Raw genomic sequence first — 20,624 nt, 5'->3', positions numbered from 1 at the left:
AACACCAGAGAGGCCAGTGTGTCTGATGTAGAGGCCCAGAAAGTTGATGCAGGGCCTCTTGGGGCTGACGCAGGCCAAGAAAGGCTGACGCAGGGCTAGCGTGAGACAGACAGGGGCTGGCGCAGTCTAGATTGGGCAGATGCTGGGGTTGCAGGAGCAGTTTTGTGCTGAGGAGCTGCCGGAAGGATTTTCCGGGGTTTTAGCCAGGAGATTTCTCTCAAACTGTGAGGTATAGCTACTAAGGAAATTCTCTATTGGGTAGGCCAGTTTCGGCACCTAGATTGTACTCTGATAAGAAAACCCTCAGATAGCTGCACCGGTTTTCCTGCATTGTGTTTTTCCGAGGACATTGGTCCAAAAATAACGGTGTCATGTGGTGTGTTTGTTCTTGTTTCTTTTAGTTGCTGATCTGTAATATGTTGAGCATGCATTGGTGTTTATATTCAGCATTTACTTTGTAAATAACTTGTGAAAGAAAAATAACAAGTAGGTAGGAATAAATCAGAAAAAGTGCATGAAGTGTTTCTAAACTAAGTAAACTAGAAACTTCAACGCGATGGAGCTTGACTTCAAGAAGTTAAGAGGTAGTGTTGCTGGACCTATTTTACAAAATGCTACCGAGTATCGTCAACTCATCAAAGCATTGATGTTCTTGGTGAACTCCCGTCCGAATATATATTTTGCAGTCAACACATTGAGTCAACATATGGTTGAGCCTCAACACACACATTGGATTGGTGCCAAGAATCTGTTGAGATACCTTCGTGGCACAATCTCTCATGGGTTGAGATACACTGCCAGAGATGTGAGACTACATGGATATACCAATGCTAATTGGGCTGGCAGTGTGGTGGACCGAAAGAGCACTTCCGGGTGATGTTTCTCTTTGGGATCTGCCTCGATATCTTGGATGAGTAGGAAGTAGAAGTCGGTGGCTTTGAGCACTGCTGAGGCAGAGTACATTGCTGCGAGTATGGCCTCTTGTGAGGTGGTCTGGTTGCGGAAGCTCTTTAGTGAGCTGTTTGGATTTACATTGGATACTACCATGATTCTGTGTGACAACCAGAGCGGGATTCGTTTATCATAGAATCCCGTATTTCATGATCGCTCCAAGGATATCAATATCAGGTACCACTATATCCGGGATATGTTGTAGAGGGGAGCAATAAGGCTCCAACATATCGGTACAGATGAGTAGGTCGCTAACATTTTGACGAAACCCTTGGGAAATGTCAAATTCTTGACTTTTCGAGAATGACTTGGTGTCGTTGAGAGACCTTCTTATGAGGGTTGTGTATGATGCATACATTGAGCTCTGGGAGCTCCGGGGGGCTTGGGGTACTTCTTGGAGCGACATGCGACCACAGGTCGACTCACCCTCCCCTAGTGGTGCGCTATGTACAGGGTGAAATGTTCAACCTTCCCTTGTTATACCCCACGGCGACCTAGGGACAGGATGATTAGTTCTCTTGTCGAGGCATCCTACTCATGCAGTCTGGGACTCATGGGAAGTACCTCTCATTTGATCAATGAGCAGGGAAATGTTGTTAGGGACCATAGTAGTACTATCGATGGACGCATCATTGTATCTACCATACTCCCTATGCTAGGATGACCTCTATTGATCTGGGATCAGTGAGAGTGGTATGACACACTCTCTGGGACTAACTTCGGGTCAGTGGAGGATGGTATGATACATACTCGATCATTTCCTCTTCTTCATAGTTCAACAGAGCAGAGTAGAGCCAAGCAGTGCAGGGCAGTGCATTTGATGGCAGAGATAGTACCGACGGTCAGACGAATTAGCAGATGGAGTTCTCCCTAGTTGAGAGGGAGTGTTAAAATTGGCAACTAGGGGCAAACTCCATGTGGGTCATCTTATTTATGGCAGCTGATATTGTTCCTTGATTCCTCTCGTCGAGCGGGGTAGGATTGATCTAATGATCATCCGATTCCAACAATTATTTATGGAGATATGAATTTATTTGTATTTACTTGACAAATTGTCAAGGTCGGCCAACTACTAAATGTGTGGCACACATGCCCAACATATCATATAAATAGAAGTGAGGTTGAGTCATTATTCACTCATCTCATCTCTCACACATTTTTCTCTCCTTAGCTGATTGGGTTTACACACAAGAGAAGCTCACATGTGGAAGAAGAAGGACGTAGAAGGGCAAGGAAGGAGGATGCAAAAGATGCAACAAGACGTTTTGGACAACGTTGACCAAGCGTTGACTTTTCAGGAGTGCGGTTTTGGTGTGGCAGCCTCTCCTAGGCATGCCACAATTTTTGGCATGCAAACTGAGGCAATCTAACCTTTGGTTTGACCAGCGTTGATTGCCCTAGTTTGGGGTAGCAGGTTGACTTTAGTTGATTGTAGTTTGACTGTGTTTTTGGGGTTGTTTATGGGCTGCTTCTTTTTGCTATTGGAGGACTAGATGACCGGGAAATTGACCAAACATATTGAAGGTCAATTTCATCTTGTTTGACCAGATTTGACTTTGCTGGTTAGGGTTTGTTGCTGCTGTCATAAAATTACAGATTTATATATTTGTACTATTTGTCTCTACTGAACTATTGAAGGCTAAAGAAGAATTGATCAAAGGGTTTCCCCACATTGGGGTTTGTCCCTGGTTAGCCACCACATTTGGTGTCTCTTGTCTTGGCTTGTTTTCTGTCGATCTATTAATGTTCTATCAGCATTTTACGTTATGTTTATGCGATTGCTAAATAGTGGCTAATAAGAAGAAATCGAAGTAAATTGCACTAAGCATAGAACATACCATAAATTAACAAGAATTGAGAGGGAATAAAGTAGTCTCCTTGAATAGGAGCAAGGATCTATTCTCAAAGGAGAATAGGGATATCCTCTTTGGTTGAGAGGGAGTGATGGTGGACATCACATCTGCATTCTTTCTTCATGTATCATGCACTTTACCAGGACTAACAACCGTATATCTAAGTGAAGGCCTTGAAGAAAGAATGGTGGAGGATTGAATAAGCATTTATTGTTTTCTTGAGGATAGAACATCCAAGAAAGGAAATGAACTGGCACTCTTCGAGGATAGGACAGGTGTCCAAGATAAGAGTGGTTGAAGAGGATTGATATTCTTTGAGGATTCAGGATTGGAAATCCAAGATAAGAATAGTCTTAAAAGGACATACCTTGTGGACATATTGACGGGGTATGTGCCTTGTAGAGGTAGTGCAATATCACATGTAAAGCCTCCTAGCATAATGCTCTTGAATGAAGTAGAGCTTCTTAGTAAGGCCTCAAAGACAGTGCTGGTTGATCATAATTTTGATGCTTACAAATGGCTTATCAATTTGACTCTTCTTATGAGAACTTTTCAAAGGGAGTACTGCCCTTGTACCAATTGGACAATTATGAATACTTCCCTAGTTAAGAGGGAGTGTTGGAAAATGTAACTAGTTTCGGTCTTCATAATTGTCATTTGACTCATGTGATGATGTAATTCTTATGTGTCTATCAAATGAAGAAAGAAAAAATATGTAAAGATAGAAAAGGAAATGATATATGTAAAGAATGGGTTTCATGCTCAAGCCATTTATCATTAGGTCAAGCATCCATTGAATGCTCCTAAGGTTTACATGAATCAAAGTGTCCTCGTCATATTGTAAAAGTCTCATTTGGGCATTTGTATCAAAAGAAGAAAAAATATTTTTGTAATAAGAAATGTCTAGAAGGCTCCCAAAACCAAGTCGGCCAACCCAACATAAGTTAGCGTAGAAAGGGTTAATGGAGCCTCTTGAAAGGCTATACAAAGGAGGAACTTCAACCTCCTTGGAGACATTTCACACACACATCTCTTGAATTCGATCTGCAGTTAGAAAGGAGAGTGAAAGTCTTAGAAGAACATGAAAAGGCTAGCGAAGAAGAAGAAGCCCTAGAAAGGATTGGAGATCTGAAATTTTCCTACTTAAGCTCATACATGCGAGAAACTTAGGGTTTGTTGAGAAATCTAGGGCATCAATACTTAAGTGATTTCTCTGTTTTGATAATTGCTTGTGCGAGATTTTTCACTTCTTGATTATAATCTTCTCTTGATTATGTTATTATAGTGTTCTTTTCATCAAGACAATTACTAATGCATGAACAATAAAGGAGACAGGAGACATAGTATGTAGGCTGTTAGCCAGGGCCAAAACCTCTCACTCTTTGAGAGGAAAACCCAAACCAATTCTTCTTATAGATCCTTCAATTGACGAATACCAAGACCATGACAAAGACCCTTGACACTAGAGCCCTTCCAAGATCAAGTCACAAACCTCCTGTTCACCCTTAGATCAACGTTGCTCTTCTTCTTCCTCTTCTCGACTTCCTTCAGAATTTCGGCCTCTTCTTGTAGGTTTGCAACTCTTTTTCTTTTCAACATAAACCCTAGATGAACCTTTTGATCCTTGAATAGTCTCCTATAGGAGAGAGACTCCTTTCTCTTCTACTCGGCTTCCTTCAATGAAGTCTTTACTCAAACTTGATCACCCTTGTATGACTGCAACTTTCGGCCTCCTTCAGGTCTATAATCTTCGCACGTGTGAGGGTAGAATAGCCCAAGACTAGTCCACCAATAATGTCACTTCCTTCGCTTTTCTTCCTTCGTTCTTCGTTGATTTTAGTGGCTCCTTCTAGTATGATTTTCGCACTTGTTGTTAGAGACTTTCTTAACTGAATTGATGTCCTCCAAATGAGGCCGAGCACTGCTATATATAGTGGTTTGACCATCACTATTAGGCCAACATGATCACTTGGAGTAAGTCGACTTCATCGTTCTAGAATTATCCTTTCATTGTAGGCTGACTTGAGCGAGGACTAGTGACTTGGTCTTGGAGGGTGAATTACAAAAGCAAATTCGTCTTCTTACAATGTGTAACATGCCTTAAATACATGACAATGACTCTTTAGACTTTTATGACTAGATGACAATATCCCTAAGGGCTCACAATGGGAGCCTTAACTAAAAATAAAATCTCTTGCTCATGAAATCCATGATGCAAGCATTACAACAATTTTATTTTTCTTCTTTATATATTTTACATAAAATCACAATTACATGTCATTATGAAGACCAAACCTAGTTGCGCTTTTCAACACTCCTCCTTGACTAGGGGGGTATTCATAATGGTACTTGGTCATTCTCAATCTGAAGAATTTCTCAAAAGAAGAATCGGATTAGTAACCCATCTCTATAGCATCATATTAACCAACATTGCCACATAGCAAGGCCTTGACTAATAGCTCTATATCTCCACAAGGTATGAGCTCAATGCTGGCGAGACCAATGATTTATAGACAACCTTATCATTGTCTCCCCTGGAACATACCCCACCCTGGTTCTTAGGGTGTGTTCCATCAGGACTATTGTTATCTTGGATTCCCAGTCCTCAAAGAATGTCAATCCTCTACGACTACTCTTATCTTGGATGCCCTATCTCATCCTCAAAATGCATTGGATGCTGGATGTTTACCCAATCCTCCACCTATCTTCCCAAGTGAAGACAAGAATGATGTGTCTATCTTTCCCTCTTAATTAGGGAGGATATCTGTTCCACTAAAGGAATGTACGTAAGCTCCCTCTTGACTTAGGAATTTCCCAAGTTTCTTCCAAGTAAGAACCTTGTTTCTAGGCTCCCTCTTAATTAGGGACCTACAACAACTCCTCAAGGGGAGATGAAAAGACAACCGACTGCTTGAAGAGCTGCTTCCTTCGATGTCATGAATTTCTTCTTCATCACGAGGTCTTCATCTTTTGGGACTTCTACATAGGGCACAGACCATCCATCACTTTCATCCATGAGTCAGTCATGTCATCATTCCTTTCATCAGAATGTGATTCATTAGTCTACATATGGCCTTGCTTCATGTCATGCTGCCTTCTTCATGCTATCTTCTTCGAAAGGATCTTACATCCTTCTACAACCACAATTCTTCCCTAGGCAGTGCTCATAAGCCCATCCAGATATTGTTCAAAAATAAGAAATGAACACATAAAATCAACATTAACTTTGTGATGGTCTTTCATCATGATGTCTTCTAGTTTGCATCAACATCCTGCATACATATCGACACATCTCCCAAGGATATATATATTGTCAAGGGTCTCTTTCTTTTTCAGACTCCATTATAGTCTTCATATCTTCCATGAAGATATGCTAGTCAAGTTTTCTTGGTCTTTCGGATGTTGATTGCCTTTACCATGGTTGCATATTCCATTATCTCTTCCTTTCTTTCTTCACACAGTTCATTCCTAGGAGCTTCCAATAAGAGTTCCTCAATTGCAGTCAACCACCTCGTACTTCATATGAGGACAGATTATTTGATTTTATCTAGTGAATATGTGACCCATGCATTCCTGCATCCCTTTTGAGGGAAGAGATCCTTTCTTTTGATCATGCTCTTAAGATAGAGCATTGGTTCATGATATCTGTAATCATATGACACGACTTCTACAATATCAAATGTAAGCATACATACCTCATTTTTCCTTTGGGTCATCCAGACTTCTTGTAGCAGTCTCCTTTGAATCCCTCGATCTGCTTCACTGTTATGTCATCATACCATCATCCCATGAATTCCACAAGTTTGGAATTCTTGATGAAACACTTGCTTCCCCTCATGATCGGTGAACCTTACAATGAAGATTCCATCAGAGAATCTTGAGGATCTTGCATATCCTATCCTGCAGATGTTACCTTTTGACTGATGTATGATGAGCCTTGTCCTAGATGACTTCTTCCTTTCTCATAAGTATCACTTGAGCTTTCAATGAGGTTTCCAAGAGCTATATCCTACATAGTTGACTGCCATAGATTTTGTTCCAGACATCCTTCATGTTACCTATGTCACGAGCTCTTACTTCTAATGCTTCTACCATGATGCCATTTTCTAATATGATGCATCCTATCTTATTTACAATGCTTCCTATCTCGATAGCTATAATTTACACAATTGAAGAGTACTTTTAGTGAAGGAGATTATCTCAATCATAGTAGAGATCTCTCACTTCCTCCTTAGGCTTCTTCGTCTCAGGTTCTTCCACTTCTTCGGTAATATGGGCTTCTTCCTTATTTCTCTTGTTATTGTCCCTTTTAAGTTTAGGACAATCTCTTCTATAGTGCCCATATTCTTGACATCCATAGCATTGAACCTTAGCCATGTTCTTCTTTTTCTTTTGAGGACCAAATTTACCAAACTTTCCTTTTCTTTTTGTCATAGCAGCATATGCTTGATTTTTCTCATTTGATCCTACATCAGTTTTTGCCTTCAACCTAGTTTCTTCAATCTTGCACAATGACCATAGATCCTGGAAAGGAGTGGCTTCTTTCTTCCCATAAATACTTGAAGTGAAGTTGCCCCATTCCTTTGGTAGTGCATTTAATACTACAATGGTCATTTCTCTGTCAGACATTATTTCACCTAGATCTTGAAGTTGATCTCTTATTTCTGAAATCCTCATGAAATATGAGGCTATTCCTTCTTCCTTTGAAATCTTCAATTTGTAGAGTTCTTGCCTTAGAGAGATAACTTCTCCTGCAGTACTTACGGAAAACAACTCTACCAATTTGTCATATATATCTTTTGAAGTGTCTAATTTTGATACATATGGGATGAGGGAGTCTTTGATGGATTCTATGAGAATCCTCTAGGCCCTCACTTCCCCTTTCATGTATTTAGCAAGTGCTTGAGTATCTTCTTTGGGAGGTTGGGTTATTGACCCCTTGATGTGATCCATGACTTCATTCTCAATAAGGTTTAGGTCTGTTCTTTTCTTCCATGCAAGAAAATTTGAAGCCCCAACTAATTTGTTGCTCTCCTTGCAAAAAGACATTTTGATAGATTCAGATGAAGTCATATGCTTACTTGACTAGATGCTGCTTTCTCCACTTGATTCCTCCTTTAACTTGATAGTGATATAGATAGTAGGAGACTACTTCTTGATAGATTCTTTTCTACAAGAGTAATCCTTGATCGCTTTGAGAGAGAGATCACTTTGATGGAGTTCTTCAAAGGTTAAAGCTTTGCTTTAATGAGAGAGAGCTTTCTTCACAAACCCTTTTGAAGATGATGACAATGTTGTTCGATCTAGCCTTATTTAGTCTTTTAAAAAAAAATCTTCCACTCCTTAGATGATGGTTGAGTGATGATATAGGAAATACTTCTAGGGTTTTGGTCTTTCTTTCTGCTTCCTCCTTGATGATGATTCCAAGACTTTTGCTGAAGTAGATTTCTTCAATGTATGGTTTCGGTATGATGTAGATCTTGAACTTTTGCTTTGGTATTCTTCGACTCGCTTTGATCCCTTTCTTGAAACTCGTTCATTGTGTGTCTCTTTGATTAGATGCCCCTTCTCGACTTTGTTACCTTAGCTCTGATACCATGTTGAGAAATCTAGGGCATCAATAGTTAAGTGATTTCTATATTTTGATAATTGCTTGTGAGAGATTTTTCACTTCTTGATTATAATCTTCTCTTGCTTATGTTATTATAGTGTTCTTTTCATCAAAAAAATTACCAATGCATGAACAATAAAGGAGATAATAGACACAGTATGTAGGTGACAATGACTCTTTAGACTTTTATGATTAGATGACAATATCCCTAAGGTCTCACAATGGGAGCCTTAACTAAAAATAAAATCTCTTGCTCATGAAATCCATGACGCAAGCATTACAATAATTTTATTTTTCATCTTTACATCTTTTACATAAAATCACAATTACATGTCATTATGAAGACTGAACCTAGTTACACTTCTCAACAGGGTTTTTGTGCATACCTAAAGTCCGAAGGTTGCAAGAATAGTGGAAGATTCTTCTTGGGGAACCAAAAGGCTAGAAGAGTCTTGCTTTTGAAGAATATCGTTTCACTGCTCTTGTCTTGTGATAGAGAAGAATGATTGGTAGCTGGCTTGGTTCTTGGTGGTAGCCTTGATCTAGGTTTTTAGTCTTGGAAGTCTCCTTTGAATCGATTCTATAAGAAGAGAAGTTCTTTCTGTGTTTTGCTGTGATACTATGCAGTAGGATGGGAGTTATTAAAGTAATATAGTGTCAGGGAGAAGGCTACACCAGTTCCCCATCCATCAGAACGACGTTGATGAAGAGGTGTGTTATAGTAACGCGATATCGAGTAACCCACCCTTTCATTCGATTGCCCCTATTTCTTTCTCTATTATACCGATACCTATCCTCCCCTCGCTACTATAGGGTAGGGGAACCTTGCTTGCGTGGAAACTACTATCAGTGGGCGGCGCCTATGTAATGGGGCTGGGAGCCAAAACGGCTGTTTTATTTCATTTCATAGGGTGTAGGGGGGGTGAGGTCAGCTCCCCCTCGTGTCTCTCCCTCCGGAATTCCGCGTATTGAATGAAATGGGGCAACTAAACTGACTGATAAGGCCAAGCATTCACCACCATTTCATAGATGGAGGTAATGGATCGACCAACACCACACTTGACGGGTACTAAAAAAGCAATCCCATTCCAAACAAGCAAGTACATTCCTCGAGACCTCTTCCTCATCTCTCTCATGTACTCGGACAATCTCGCGTCGGTCACACTCTTATTCTGCCGAATCTTCATTCGCAGAGGCTGCTAGCCCATTTATTTCCATAATCCCTTTAAACAAGTAGAGTCATCATTTTTCCTTGGCTTGGAGCCTATATTGTGTGTTCTTCCTTGTATGACTGTGATCTTCATGGTTTTGGCATTTATTTGATGATAAGAACATAAACATAATAATGAAGAACATAATATCACAAATAAGTTAATAACTCTCTTTGAAGGAAAAGTGAAATTAAATGCTGCCCTAATCGATTTTCCAACGCCCTGTTCAAATTTGAGGATATAACCACTTTGTCTGTATTGTATACCTTTGGTGATTACCTGATGGGTGGCTTCTGTCGTATATGTTATTGATATACATTCTGATTATTTGTCTTTGTTCGATCTGTTGATGTGATCTCCTATGATTATATGTTAAACTTGCTTGTGGCAATTGATATGGTAAGATACATGCATATGTGCATTTTTTGTCAGTGCGCCAATGGTCTTCTAGGTTTAGAACGCTGAAATATATGTTGAACATAAAGGATGACACATGATTATCTCTCCTCCTATGGATAACTTTCAATCCAATATCAAGGCTTCCTGCTCCCAATTTTTTATAGTTGTTCGAAGGGATGACCTTCAGTCAGGAACAATTGAACTGAGGATGACCAGGCAGTAGCTGCGTTGATAGGAATTCGAAGCAGAAAGAGTTTGATATGAATATCCTTGAGATCATTTAAGAATTTGTAGAGATTTCTAAATCTTAATCTTTTCATTTAGGCTTGCAAGGTTTTTTTCAACTTTCTGGACTGATTCTTCTGCTGTGTAATTTTGTGCATAATTATTTAGATATCTTCTCAAAAGCTTTTATAACTAGCTTTCTATGGAGATGTTAAAAGGATACTGCAGTTCATAGAGTTGTAAAGGAAACCTGCTGACTCTTTTTGGCATTGCGATTCATATAATGGCAGAGCAAACCTGCTGACTCTTTTTGGCACTGTGTGTTGAATCTTGATGGAATGAGGAAGGATGGGTTTAACATCTATGTAGGCATTGTATTTTGTTTGGCCAACTGTACCAGTTTAACAGTTTTCTTGATGGAATTGTTTTCTTTGATGGTGATCCAGGTATGCATGGTCTGGGAAAAGAGACATACTAATTAACTTGGCAATCTCAACATTATTTGTAAGCTCTCCAAGGCACCTCCCATTTCATGGGTTTATTAATCTAAGACAAGAATCTTACTATATTGTATTGGAGTTAACTGTTTTCCTATGACCAGCATGAAATGAAGTGATGAGAAGATAAAAGACGCAATTATGGAATTCCTATGGTATTTTAAACTCTTAGATGTGTGATTATTATCCATACAATTACTTATATCTACCTCTGTTAAATTAAATGATAAGTAGCTTCAGAATTCCTGTTGTGGATAGGTGTTTTATCTGAAGACTCATAGTACTCGCCATTAGATGGTTTATACGATTTGAGGTTTAGTAGTGATTGACGGAAGGCTTTTCCTCTCTTCATTGGCACATAATACATATATAATGTGCATGTAAAAGATACATTCTCAAGTTCCATTTACACAAAATGGTGGATTATATTTGGGAAGTGGAAGTGATCTGTGCATTATCGCTACTAAGATTTTAAAAGGAATGAAAAAGAAATTGGAGGAGATGACACATTTCTTCAAATACACGGAAGTGCAAAAGGAAAAGAATTTATTTATAAGCATGCTTTGCTTTTAATTTTCATAGTTCAGGTTTGGGAATGTGTCTAAAATATACATTTGTTATAATAATATACTCCCTGCTAGAAAATAATTTAGAAATATTTGCAAGTGCAAGTTTAAGTAATCGGAGGTGCTCTGCTAAAAGATTATTGAGATCCAAAGCTTACAATCACTTATTGCTTTTCTTAATCAAAGCTAACAATGCCACTTATTGTCATTTATTGTATTTTCTTTTCAAATCTTTTTAAGTACAGCCATGCTTGTAAGAGAGTCTCAGCTCAGTTCCAGAAGATGTAAGCTTTGTTTTTGGCACTATTCATAAGAACTTCTGGAATATTGGATAGTAGATAAATAAAGTACCCATTTATGATAGTCAAGATATCGAGTTGAAATCAGCCACTATTGGAAACCACGCCTGCAACATGAAAGACATGAAGACAAGCAACTTCATGTCATAGAGCAAGATTCAATCACGTGCTAAGGCCATGTGATCATTCATTCTGGTATTTTCTCTGCAGTAAGCAATTCAGGCCTGTAGGAATTTTTATTTATCCAACAAAACCTCTCTTGGAGGCCCTCCTACCATAATCATTACCACATGAACAAATGGAAATTCGATCTCCACAATGAGATTGCATGTACGTCACTCCACCCCATCTAAATATAATTTATAGAAAATAATAAAAATAATGTAAGCAATAATAACCATAATTAATGATTAATTGACTAGTAGTTAATAATGAAGAGGCATGTCTCAAAGGACATGACCATTCGTTAAAGGGCATTTGCCTAGGTATATAAGCAGGGTCTCACCCTCATTGTAATCATCACATCAATTCTTTTATAATATTTAATATATGTTACTTGTCCTACAGTGGATGACTTTGTCTTCGAAGTATTTTGAAGTTTACTCCATTGCGTATACGAACTTTGTTCGTTACATTGGTATCAGAGCCGTTCGATCCTCTGGCCACTCAACCACTGCACAAAACCAATCTGATCCGCCTTTGGCCATCAACCTTGCGTCAACTTTGTTGTCGTGAAATTGAAGTGTTTCGCTATAGAAGTTTTTGGAGTTTCTCCGTTTGCCGATTTCATTAGAGGCCTTTAGTCTTTAAAAAAAAAGCCCAAGGACAAAAAAGGGGAAAAAAATCAAAATACAAAGAAAAAAGATATATTTTATATATAGAAAAATATATTTAATATATTTTTTTAAAGAAAGTTGAAGAATTAGAAAAAAAATTGTATAAAAAAAATAAAATAAGTAAAAAAATATTATTAAGAAAAATTATAAAAAAATATAGTAAAAGAAGGATGATATTAAAAGTAATAATAATAATAATAATAATAATAGTAATAATAATAAAAACTAAAAAAAAGTGGGACAGCCACCTGGATCGCGCCGCTATAAATTAGACACCAACGCTATCATCATCAGTGCGAATTGATGCCCACGACCATAACCTGCAAGTTTCCACAACAACACAGACTGATCGCACCACCTGCTATAGTCACTCACGACTTGTCCCCTGCCAGTGTCACGACTAATCGTTGTGAGCCATGGTCGCCACCACACTGTTCAGGTATCCCACATCATTGTCTGCCGCGACACAATCTTCTGACAACTCTTGACACCTCCTTGTCTGCCATTAGCCTGCCCCTCCAACCAACCAATCGGCACCTTGCCATTCGCTGATTTCTATTGGCTTGATCTTGTGCCACCACTGCGACCGCTTCGACTAGCAACTGCCCGGCTTGCCACAAATCTGCCCTTGCAAATCTCTCTTAGCGGTTCCGTCACTGCTAGCCACCGTCTGGAACCGTTTTCCTTGTCCACCCTCTGGCATCCTTGTACACTCCCACGTCTCCACTACACTACCCCTACCATTCGACATTAAAAAAAGTACTGCTACATCTCGATGTCTGCTGTCTTTAGTGTACCATAGAAATTGTCGTCGACCTTGCTTTATCCCTACCCGCAATTAGTATCGTGTCAACCACGGCCATCAAATATTACGATTTCAGGGAACGTTGATCGATTGTGTCTATTGGGGAATAAACTAAGTTTTTTTATAAAGTTAGTATATAAGAAAAAAATTGTAGTTATATATAATTGAATTCCTGGAAATATTTACCCTTCACATGGTTATTTAACTAATATATTTGAGGGAAAATAAGGCTTAATATAATTTAATAAGGGAATTAATTTACAAGGAGATAAGTTATAAAGCCAAAAAAAAGGGTATTGAATGAAGGTTTTCATATATTAAATGGGATATATATACAATAAAAATAAAAAGCTTATTCAAAGTGAATTAAAAAAAGAAGAGGAAATATAATACAAAGTGTTTAAGAGAAAAAAATAGTATAAAAAGGAAATATATCTATATATATATATATATATATATATATATATAAGAGTAAAAGTAGTGAAGAAAAGCAAAAAGATGATTTCCACAAAGAACAACGATTTCTTTTCAAAATGTCTTTTTTGTTCAAAGGTATATTTTGTTTGCACAAAATGTTACACAACTTTTACCTTACTCGAATCTCTAAGTGATGCACAAAAACAATCAATAGCAAGAGATATAGAACAATTAATGACAATATTTGGGCGACGACATGCAGATCTTAATAGGGAAATGAAGAAAGAGGAATCCAAATTGCAAGTTAAAAGCTCCACATCACCCCTACAAAAAGATGTAATCAAGTGTACCGAGAAATTGCAGCCGAAAGGTCAAGAGAAAGACAAAATAGTCAAACTTTGACAAAACAAGAAGGCATTACAACAAGAATATAAAGATCTTGTTGACATGCATTACAAGGGAGTATTGGAAAAGGACTAAGATATTTCTCGACTCAAAGACCATGTTGAAAAAGTACTTGCACAAGTCAAGAAGGCTAAAGTCAGAAAGAAGGAATTCAAGAAGAACTTATTAGAATGAGAAGAAGAAAATTTACTTTTAAAGGACTGTAAGAAAAATTTATTAGAACAAATCAAAAGTTTAAAAGATGAGGAGAAGGCTACTAAGGATAAAGTCAAAATTTAAAAAAACGAAGAACTTTCACATCTAAGAAATCATAATCAAAACCTCCTTATGCAAAGAAAGACGCTTAAAAGTGACAAAAAGTCACTAAAAGACAAGTTAGAACAACTTTCTCAAGAAGAAGTATCGAAGTTTCCAGTGGTAACAGTCCAAGTTGAAGATAAAGGAACAAATACTGATCCAGTCAATATCACAACTCAAGAAGATGAGAAACCAATAGAAGTTAAAACATATGTAGATGTTGTAGTTCAAACAATGGACATTCCAAGTGATGATTCAGTAGCCAACTCAACAACATCAACGCCTGAAGGAAATCAAGAAACTGCCACGCTCATGATAAGAGAAAATCAAACCGCAAGAACGCCTTATCGACATCTGAATCGCAAAAGTAGACAACTAAGTCAGTCTACATATTTGAACCATTCAGAACGGAAACAACAGATTTATGTTCCAAGGAATACTAAAGTTTGCAGAATCTAGTCCTATGATAACAATTCATTACAAATTTTCAGTGATCGGAAGATTCCATAGAAGATTAATCTAGGATGGTCAGATCCATTCTCAGTCCGACAATTTTGTTTATCACTCAGAGGATCATATCGTCTTGTATCAATGAAGATGAAAGTTTTGAGACAAGAAGATATTCGAAACAGGAAAAGAGATCAAGTCCTTTCATCAGTAAGATTTGAGGACAAAGCTTTTTTGAAGAGGAAGGCAATGTTATGAATATAATTTATAGAAAATAATAAAAATAACGTAAACAATAATAACCATAATTAATGATTAATTGACCAGTAGTTAATAACGAAAAGGCATGTCTCTAAGGACATGACCATTCGTTAAAGGGAATCTGCCTAGGTATATAAGCATGCCCTCACCCTCATTGTAATCATCACATTAATTCTTTTATAATATTTAATATACATTACTTGTCTTACAATAGATGTCTTTGTCTTCGAAGTATTTTGTGTTGGAATTTCTAAGTCTAACTGTTAGAAATCCTTCATGTACTTTCTGATTTATTTCTGCCTACTTGTTATGTTTAATTAACAAGTTATTTACCATGTAAATACTGAAAATAAATACAAGTACATGCTTAACACATTACAGATCATCAACTGAAGGAAAAACAAGCACACAAGTGACACCGTTGTTTTTGGACTAATGTCCCTGGAAAAACCCAATGCGGGAAAACTGGTGCAGCTATCTGAGGGTTTTATTATTAAGCAATTTCAGAATACAATCTGGGTGCCAAACCGGCTCACCCAACAGAGAATGATCTTGGCAGTAGTACCTCTCAGTCGGAGACAGATATTCCGGCTAAAACCCCGGATGAACAATCCCACAACTCTCAGCTCCAATCTACCCCACAAAATCTCCAGCGTCTGCCTCTAGGGACTGCATCAGCCTCTCTGGCCCAGCGTCACCCCAACTCACCCTGCGTCAGCCTCTGGAGGCACTGCGTTAGCCTCTAGAGCCTCTGTGTCACCCATGCTGGCTCTCTCTATCATTGTGCAGCTCCTGGATGCTTATGCGTGGGCCCTGACTGGCTCTGCATGGCCTCTAGCTGGCTCTGCGTCCCTCTCTCCCGACTTCTGCACTGATGCTCCTGGTACCCTCTCTACCTCTCTGCTTCTGTATTCACTACCCCTCAGCTGCAACTCTGATCACTCCTTTGATTTCCTCAGCAAGCCTTGCCCCAGAAAATTGAATTCTTGATCAATTTGGTGTGTTCTCCAAGTGACCCTCAAGCCTCCTCTTATACTTTTCTCGTTGAAAATTCAACGGCCGAGATTAAGTCCTTAATCAACGACTAAGATTAACTCTGGCTTGATCCATAACTTTTGGACCCTTCTAATACAGTTTTATATTAATTCACATTAATATTTTATTTTCCCTAAGTTTAGACTTAGGGACTCCATTAAAAATATTAATTATTTTAATATCTCCCAAACTGTTTAGAATCTGCCCAAACCATTTCTGGGTATTGGAGATCTCATATGCTTTAGCCTCTCCACCAATTTTCGTGGCTAGAGCACATCCGATGCTACCCCAAATCAACATTTTGAAGCTTACTCCGCTGCGTATACGAACTTTGTTCGTTACACCCCACGTCATAAATGAATGGTCGTAAGGTGTGCATCCTGTGGGAGATTCAACCCTTGTGTCTGCTATATGTTGGGAATGGCAAAAGGATGTTCCCAGAAATCCGTGTTTGATAGGGATGTCTTAGGAATGCTTCTTGCAAACTGGGACAAATGGGTATCCATTGATTCACATGGAGGATGGCACCTTATCTTTTACGGAAGCTTCTCCCAGATTTACCCCCTATGTAAACCAAGTAGGTGCTAGAAATCTACTGATGCTGTTGAGAAATCTAGGGCATAGCAATTAAGTGATTTCTCTTCTATTAGTAACTGCTTGTGAGTTCTTTTTATTTCTTTAGATTAGGATCTTCTTTTTCTTAGGTTACTAGTGTTCTTCTTCATCAAACAACTACCAATGCATAAACCATAAAGAGACAAGAGACGCAGAATATAGGCTATCAGCCAGGGCCAAAACCTCTCACACTTTGAGAGGAAAACTCGAATAAATTCTTCTTCTTATAGAGATTCCAATTGACGAATAACAAGACCAAGACCCTTGCCCTATTTGCCACTCCAAGACCAAGACACAAAGCCTCCTTTAGTCAATGATAGTCAACCTTCTGCTCCTTCCTTCTCGACTTCTCTTTGACTTCGACTTCCTTCAGACTTTCGCTTATTTCAGTCTCCCAAAAATCAGAAACCCAAACTCATGCATAAGATCTTCTCTTATGCCTTGTTTTCCTTTGCTTTAGTAGGAGATCTCTTCTTTGCTAACTCGACTAGTAGTATACCCTTGCTTCCTCCTTGATTTACCCTTCCAATAGGTTTGTAATAACTTCAACCCTTTCTGAACTAGGAAAACAATCCTTTTACTTTGCACGTGTGAAGGTAGATCACCTTAAAACAGTCCCAAAAACAGAGCTAAAGACCTTGCTACTACTTCCCTTCTCCTCGTTGGTTATAGGGCTTCTATTTGATGACCTTCATACTTTTTGACTTCAGACTTCCTTCACCAAAATTCTACTCAGAAATGTGGATGTGCTTCCCTATTTATATTGGTTGCAGCCTCATAATAAGCCGACTTGTCATCTAGCTACGCTGATGTGTCATTTGGAAAGATAATATTATTCATTTTGAAGTCGACTTGAAGGGAGATACTTGTGCTGGTCTTGGAGGCCTATTTATACTTATCTAATAACTCATACAAAATGTAACATGCCCAAGAAGGGCCCTTCATACATGCCATTGACTCAATTTGACTTTTATGACTAGATGACAAAACCTAAAGGCTCACAATGGGAGCCATTACTAAAATAAAATTCCTTGCTCATGAAACCCATGAGACAAGCATTACAATAATAATTTTATTTTTCTTCTTTTCATCAATTACATAAAATCACAATTACACGTCATTATGAAGATCGAACCTAGTTACACTGTTCAACACTCCCTCTTAACCAATGTTGCACGAAGCGGAAGCGTTTTTTGGGAGCGGGGACGCCGAAGCGTCATTTTCCAAAAATCTAGGAAGCGAAGCGTCCGCGGAAGCGTCTGCTATATATATATATATTTATATTTTTTTGCATTTATACTCAAAACAAACATCCCAAATACCAAATTAATTGTAGAAGACATGAAAACATGCATATTTTTGCATAAATCAAGATAGATATAACATGCATTGTACATTAATGATCTAGGATCTACATTCTTCTCCTCTTGTCTAGCCTTTGCCTCTACCTCGATTGTCTAGGGATATTAGTCAACATTGCCCAATTTTGATCAAACTACCTAATTCAAGACTTAAAATATGGTAGAAAAAGCTTAACATGTTTGATCGATGATTTTGACTTGATTGAAAGGTAATTTTTTGCTAAGGGCGTGCCGCGTGACAAAGGAGTTCAACAATTAACACCACCAACACTAGGGTACATATAGGTCTTGGTGCTCTTGATTAAATGCTAATCGCATACCTTCATACTTGATATAATCTAATGAAATGCCACAATCCCATTGATCATGAATTCCTGAAAACTGTTAATTCTGCTGAATTTTGAATAGGATATGAAATTCTATTTTCTCCATATGAAGTCCAATGAGGCTGGAACCACTCTCAAACATCCTGAGTCATTTCATGGTAATGTTAAAAATTTAAGTAAAAGGATGAAAATGAAAAATAAAGGAGAATGCCACTTTTACTTTAAGAATTTAACATTACCATGAGGGAGCATCTGCTATATTTATATTTTTTTTTGCCTTCATTTGTCACCCTAACCCAAGGTGGACTCACCCCCAACAAGCAAACTCACCTAAAATTAATTTTTTTTTTTGAAAAAAAACGATTTTCTAAACGCTTTTCCGGAAGCTTTTCTGGAAGCGTACGCTTCCTCCTCCGAAGCACCACACTTCCGACACCCGAAGCGCGCTTCGGCGCTTCGGAAGCGACGCTTCCGTACAAGGCTTCCAAATTTCCAGGAAGTGGCTAAAAAAGCCGAAGCGGCGCTTCCGAATTCAGAAGCGCCGCTTCCGGCCAAGCTTCCTAGGCGCTTTCGTACGGGACGCGCTTCGGGGCTTGGAACTGTGGGGGGGGGGGGCGCTTCGTGCAACACTGCTCTTAACTAGGGAGGTATTCATAATGGTACTTGGTCATTCTCAATTTGAAGAAATTCTCATAAGAAGACTAACAACTCTATTTCTCCACGAGATCTGAGCACATTGTCTCTCTCGGAACATACCCCACGCGGGTTCTCAGGGTGTGTTCCACTAGGACTATTCTTATCTTGGATTCCAAGTCCTCAAAGAATATCGGTCCTCTACGACTACTCTTATGTTGGATGCCCTAACTCATCCTCAAAGAGTATCAGATGTGAGATGTTTACCCAATCCTCCATTTTGTCTTCCCAAGTGAAGACAAGAATGATGTGTCTATCGCTCCCTCTTAATTAGGGAGGACATATCTTCTCCAATAAAGGAATGTACTCATTCTTACTGAAGGAATGTACCTAAGCTCCCTCTTGTCTTAGGAATTTCCAAGTTTCTTCTAAGTAAGAAACTTGTTTCCAGGCTCCTTCTTAATTAGTAACCTATAGCAGCGCCTTAGGTGGAGATGATGGGGCAACCAGCTGCTTGAAGAACTCCTCACGATGTCATGAACTTCTTTTCGTTATCAGGAGCCTTCATGTTTGGGACTTTTACATAGGGCATCGACCATCCATCACTTTCATCCATGAGTCAACCATGTCATCATCGAAAAGTGATCCATCAGTCCATATCTGGCCTTCCTTCATGCCATGTTTACTTAAGGATCTTTCATCCTACTACATGTGCATCGGTGGTGGAAGACATCCATAGATCTTCCCTTGGCAGCCCTACATAAACCCATCCAGATATTTGTTTAAAAATAAAGGAATGAACATTAAAATCAACATTACCTTTGTGATGGTCTTTCATCATTGCATCTTCAAGTTCGCATCAGCATCTTGCATACATATCGACACATCTCCCAAAGATATATATTGTCAAGGGTGTCTTTCTTTTTCAGACTCCATCAGAGTTTTCATATCTTCCATGGAAATATCCTAGTCAAATCTTCTTGGTCTATCAGATGTTGATTGCCTTTACCGTGGTTGCATATTCCATGATCTCTTCCTTCCTTTCTTCACACAATTCATTCCTAGGAGCTTCCAATCAGAGTTCCTCAATTGTAGTCAACCACCTCATGCTTCATATGAGGACATATTATATTGATTTCATCTAGTGAATGTGTGACCCATGCATTCTTGCATCCCCTTGAGGGAGGAGATCCTTTCTTTTGATCATGCTCTTAAGAGAGCATTAGTTCATGATATCTACAACCATATGACATGACTTTCACAATATCAAATGTAAGCATACATACCTCATTTTTCCTTTGGGTTAGCCAGACTGTTGAAATTTCTAATTCTAACACGTTAGAAACCCCTACTGCATTATCTAGTTTATTTCTCCTACTTGTTTATTCCATTAACAAGTTATTTATAAATATAAATATTGAAATAAACACAAATGCAGCGTTAACTCATATACAAATCATGAACCAAAATACTGAAACAAACACTCAAGGGACACCGTTATTTTTGGACAATCATCCCCAGAAAAACCCAATGCGGAAAAACCAGTGCAACAGTTCGGAGGATTTTAATATTAT

The 20,624-nt window shown here is 38.5% G+C and overlaps 1 protein-coding gene across 2 annotated transcripts in view; it reads left to right on the top strand.

The window, feature by feature from the left end:
* The window catches only part of CJD1 (Chloroplast J-like domain 1), a 314,415-nt gene that overhangs the window by 219,447 nt on the left and 74,344 nt on the right, over positions 1 to 20,624 (top strand). For both annotated transcript variants that reach the window (XM_089378012.1, XM_089378011.1), the window contains exon 6: positions 10,697 to 10,754. In XM_089378012.1, the coding sequence (XP_089234138.1) occupies positions 10,697 to 10,754 (58 nt within the window). The remainder of the gene's footprint in view (positions 1 to 10,696; positions 10,755 to 20,624) is intronic.

The sequence above is a fragment of the Pinus tabuliformis genome, chromosome J (genome assembly GCF_031772625.1).
Source record: "Pinus tabuliformis cultivar Carrire ecotype Pingquan chromosome J, CPIR1, whole genome shotgun sequence".
In the NCBI taxonomy this organism is placed as follows: Eukaryota; Viridiplantae; Streptophyta; class Pinopsida; order Pinales; family Pinaceae; genus Pinus; species Pinus tabuliformis.
The sequence above is the reverse complement of the archived record's forward strand: the minus strand, read 5'-3'. Positions and strand labels throughout refer to the sequence as shown.